This window comes from Olea europaea, chromosome 1 (assembly GCF_002742605.1).
Source record: "Olea europaea var. sylvestris chromosome 1, O_europaea_v1, whole genome shotgun sequence".
Taxonomy (NCBI): Eukaryota; Viridiplantae; Streptophyta; class Magnoliopsida; order Lamiales; family Oleaceae; genus Olea; species Olea europaea.
The window spans coordinates 27603001-27607942 of NC_036237.1; the positions used below are offsets into that span (position 1 = coordinate 27603001).

The following is a 4942-nucleotide window of genomic DNA, read 5'->3' on the forward strand; positions in this document are numbered from 1 at the left end:
CATGCTGCTGCATTAACAGAATCTTACCTAACACTTATGAGTGGTATTTAAAATTTTACAGACAATAATTACTTTTGATTATACAGTTTGCATATTTCAATGCAATTTCGAGACAGTTAGCGTGGATTGAAGTGTTAGGTAAGAACAAATTGAACCATATGAGTGTTAGGTAAAAACAATTGGAATGAAAGCAATTAGCTCCTGGGCAATACTTATTTGGTTAACTGGTTGATCCGTTTAACACTAAAACTTGTCATTCATATGCATTTACCTTTCTTTCTTCCATCGCATAGCAAATTTATTACCCATCTCTGATCAATCTCGGAGATCTCATCGACCGGCTCACTGGAGGCCTACTAATCAAGTGCTCTGAAATCCATATCAAATCCTTCTAGCATATTTTAGAATTGGATAGATTAATTTGTTGGTAAATCAAGGTACTCGTTTTTTATTTTCCACAAACAGTTAGAAAAATGTCTGAGACAATAGCTGACAGTGTCACCTTTGACATTGTTATGATGCTTAAGAGCTTGTCTTCTACACCTTCAAAGCCCTCAATGTTTAGAGTTGGTGATCATTTACGCAGCATAAATCCAGAGGCTTACGATCCAAAAATAATAGCCATTGGCCCATTTCACCGCGGGAAACCTAACTTGCAGAAGATGGAGCAACACAAAGTCAGATATCTAAAGCTGTTTCTTAAAAGAGGACAAGGGTCGAGTGTAGAAAGATATGTTACGACAATAATACAATACAAAGACAGGGCACGGAAATGTTATGATGAAGACATCCACCTTGATGACGATGAGTTTGTGAAAATGTTGATTCTTGATGGTTGTTTTATCGTCGAATTTCTCCTCAAGTATCAACACATTGTATGTATGGATCGAGATGACCCCATTTTCCGGTATGGACATATACTAAATCAATTGTTTCATGATCTAATGCTGTTTGAGAATCAGATTCCATTTTTCATCGTTGATTGTTTGTTCAACATGATCAGTGAGGGTGAGGGAGACGACATTAAATCTCTAATGTGGCCTTTGCCACAAAATAGCATTTTCCCAGTGCGAAGGGAAGATCTTTCGGAAGTCCCTATTAATGCTCACCATCTTCTTGGCATTGTACATTACATCCAGTGTTCTTCATTTGTACGGAATTCTTCAGATCCACATATCGTGGTGAATATAAATTCAGCTGTAGAGCTCGAGAAGGCAGGGATTTCCTTCCAAAAGAGGAAAGGTGATAGCTTCTTTCATATTGAATTCGAAAATAAAGTTATGAAGATTCCAAAATGGAAAATTTCTGATTCAACAGAATCATTGTTCCGAAATTTGATTGCATATGAGCACTACGACACAGACAGTCCTCAAAAATGTGTGACGGATTATGTATTCTTCATGCATTGTCTCGTCCATTCCCCTGAAGATGCAGAAGTGTTGCAACGTTCAGGAATCATTAGCAACTTTTTGGGGAGCGAAGAAATGGTTTATCGTGTAATCAATCGGCTAGGCAAGAGTATCACAGGTTCTGATGAGTTTCCATATTCTCGTATTTTCTCCGATGTAAATGATCATTGCGCCAAAATAAGGAATAGATGGATAGCAACATTAAAGCAAGAATATTTTGACAATCCATGGACAGCCATTTCAGTCTTTGCTGCCATTACCCTGCTCGTGCTCACCATCACACAGACTGCATTTGCTATTCTCTCATACCGTAAGTTACTCCTTTGAGTATTGCATATTTTAGCCTTCATTTGACAAATTTCTAATGCTTTGTAAATAGGAATAATAAGAGGAATAGTAGCGGATTTCACAAAAAATGTAGACATTAATGATTAGTAGTTATAAAATTAAGGATTAATATATATGTACTCACAAACTTCAACAAAATGGATTACATGCACTCACAAAAAATGCGGACCCCACATGAATTCAAAAATGCCGGCCGTGTGGTCCCCACCCCTATCATGAGTGTAAGTAAAATTTTTTGTACAAAAGTACGAGTACATGTAACATTATCCTAAAATTAATGTTTGACTTTGACTTGAAATTTATAAACCAATTTATATATTGTATCGAAATGGAGGCTTCGTGTAGAATGGTTCATCAAGTAAGCTATTACAAATTGAACTTGGATTGTTTTGTTAAAAAGGATGCTTCTACCTTTCTTAAAATGCATTACCGTTACATCTATTGTGAGATAGTCACGTGAACTATCAAGAGAAATTTATATCTGATTATCTAGTTGTTTGACTTTGTACATGTTATTGCAGGCGATGATCTCATTAACAGGGATTGATTCCAAGTTGAAGCTGTCAACAATGTATGGTAACTCAAAATTATTATTAACTTCAAAGACGATACAAAGTTTAGAATTCTGAATTATATTATGTATGATGGCTTGTACAATGAATGAATGTTACAAAATAAAGATTAAGACACCTTTTCATCACTCTAAAAACTAGTTGTTTTTCGTGTTTCTTTTGCGAAAGTTTTTTTTGTGTGTGTGTGTGTGTGTGTATTTGTGTGTGTTAGTTAAATGTAATATTTTTTAAAAATTGTGGTTGTAATGCTTTTTTATTTTTTAATTAATGTAATATTTTAGTTAATTAAATGTAATTTTTATTTAGATATGGTAATAGTAATATAATTTATAATTAATAAATTTTAATTATTGAGAATTAAAAAATAAGAAAATACCAGAAATACTGTTCATTCAGTTTAATGAATTGAAGATGACCTTATAAAATAGTGTGAAAGTTGCACTAATTTGGTGCCATGGATTGGAAATGCCAGCTTTTCCTTTTGTGCAACCAGCAATCTTAACAATCTTTAATGAAGTGTACTATTTTTCTACTTTGGTTTCTAAAATTTCCAGAACTATTGTTCTAATATTCTTGGCCATCATTATTTCTGTTTTCAGTTCTACCCATCACCACTAAACTTCGAGCATTTCCAAAATCTTGTACAACATCGAGCTCTAACCCTTTACTTCTCAAAGAAATAATACACATCTCAGAATTCAACTTATCTTTACCATATTTGATGGTGTTTTTAACTTCTCTGTAATTTTCAGAAATAGCATTCAATAAGATTACAGCCTTGTATTCTTCAAAAAGTTCTTCACCAAATATAACAATATCTTGGTCCAATATATTGAAATTATCCAAATTATCATCAAAATCTTTTGAGGGATCTATTTTAAAGTGAAAAACCTTTAAAGAAGAAACAATTTATTTGGTAAAGATTTTAAAAGATAAAGGTATTCCAATTTATCCTACAATTCTTGTGGAATCCAATTGTCCTACTTTTCTGAGAACAAAATCAGAGAAATATAGTATCGTTGAGAAGTTATTGTTTAGAAGCCAATTTCAAGAAATTTTCCATCAATTGCTTTTGAAATCTTCTTTTAAACAAGCATTCTCTCATTTTCTGTTGCCAAATTAAAAAATCACATTTTCCAGTAAAAAATCCCAATTCAAAATTAGTATTAATCATTTTGAAATAAATGTTGTTAGATTTTGGAAAATCAATTATCATTGTCAAATATGATTGAAGCAGATCACTGAAAAATTCACGCGTAATGCAGCAGAAAATGATATCACACAATTACATATTTGCGTTCGGAAACTAGAAAAGATCCCAATTGGAAGAACCAAACATGAGTATCTTTTAAGTTATTCCTAGAATGATCAAAGAAATTTATTGTCCGCGTAAACTTTCCACAAAGTCAGTTCACATGACATTGACACGAAGATGATCCACAATGCGTAATAATCCATTTTAAGCGTTTCTTATGTTCTATATTGTTATTTTAATGTATTTTGTATTTATGTCCGACAATCATGTTGCAGGGAGATTGTGAAATCTACATAATCAAGTTCCTAGAACTTTTAGGGGATGGTTTAGATATCAAACCTGTTTGTGGGGATTTGACCCATATTGAAAGAAAAAGTTGGCTGATAAAATTTGTGCTATGAATTTTGATCCATAAACAGTTTTCAATTCTGTTGGCATAACACCTGAAAGGCACTCCTATTTCAAATGTTGGGGAACGAATTTGAAAATGGGTTGAAAGTTTGGGAACATTTGCTGCTGCTATTTACCCTATAAAGTATGTCTCATAAAAAAAGTTGGGCCGGTTTTACACTTTTAAAGTTTAGCATATGAGAGCGCTTAACAGCAAAAATTGACAAAAAGAATCAATAGTGAACAAAACCTACACAAGGTTCAGGGATTAGTGTCAAGAATTGAAGAATAGGGATCACTTGTGTACAATAGACATAGGTTAGTGACTATCTGTACAAAAATCCCATGTTTCTAAAACTAGTTCCGACACAGTGGTCAAAATGTGGAGTCATACTTGCACTGGAGGTTGATTTTCATAGATATAAAAACATAGTAATAACCAGATGTCAAGGCTCTTTATAGTAAAAAATATTCATAACATTTATATCAACGCCGAATAATTCCTAACACAAATTTTCCAGGTTTTCGTTAAATACGCAATTAAGAATACTGATCCACTGGAGCTGTTACTCTCGGTTCGTGATTGAATCAATTGGTCGATCGAGTTGTTTAACAGAAACTGAACTTTTGGATAGTCTTAATGTTGGAAGAATACAACGGATTTTATTAAATTGTATATCAACAAGAATTAAATAATTTGGAATATAGTTTACACATAAGTGTTTTAGAAGTTATTCTTGTAGCGTGCTTTAAAAAAAATCCTTTCATCTTTGATCTCCTTGATTCCACCTTCAAGCTTCCTTATTTGATTTTCTTAGTTCTCCTTCAAACCTTTTGGCCTTCTTCAGTGTTCTCCAAGAACTCAAAAAATGGCCGTAGAGATTTTTCATTTTGTGTGCAGGCACAAGAATTTTATTTTGCATATATATTAATTAAGCCCAAAAATGAAAATGTACATGACTACATAT

At 32.9% G+C, this 4942-nt stretch overlaps 1 protein-coding gene across 1 annotated transcript; it reads left to right on the forward strand.

Moving 5' to 3' along the window:
* Positions 1 to 473: 473 nt before the first annotated feature.
* LOC111406739 (UPF0481 protein At3g47200-like) lies at positions 474 to 2304 on the forward strand. The gene is made up of 2 exons (XM_023036120.1): positions 474 to 1719; positions 2279 to 2304. The coding sequence occupies exons 1-2, from the start codon at positions 474 to 476 to the stop codon at positions 2302 to 2304; spliced, it is 1272 nt and encodes a 423-aa protein (XP_022891888.1).
* The last annotated feature ends 2638 nt before the right edge of the window (positions 2305 to 4942 follow it).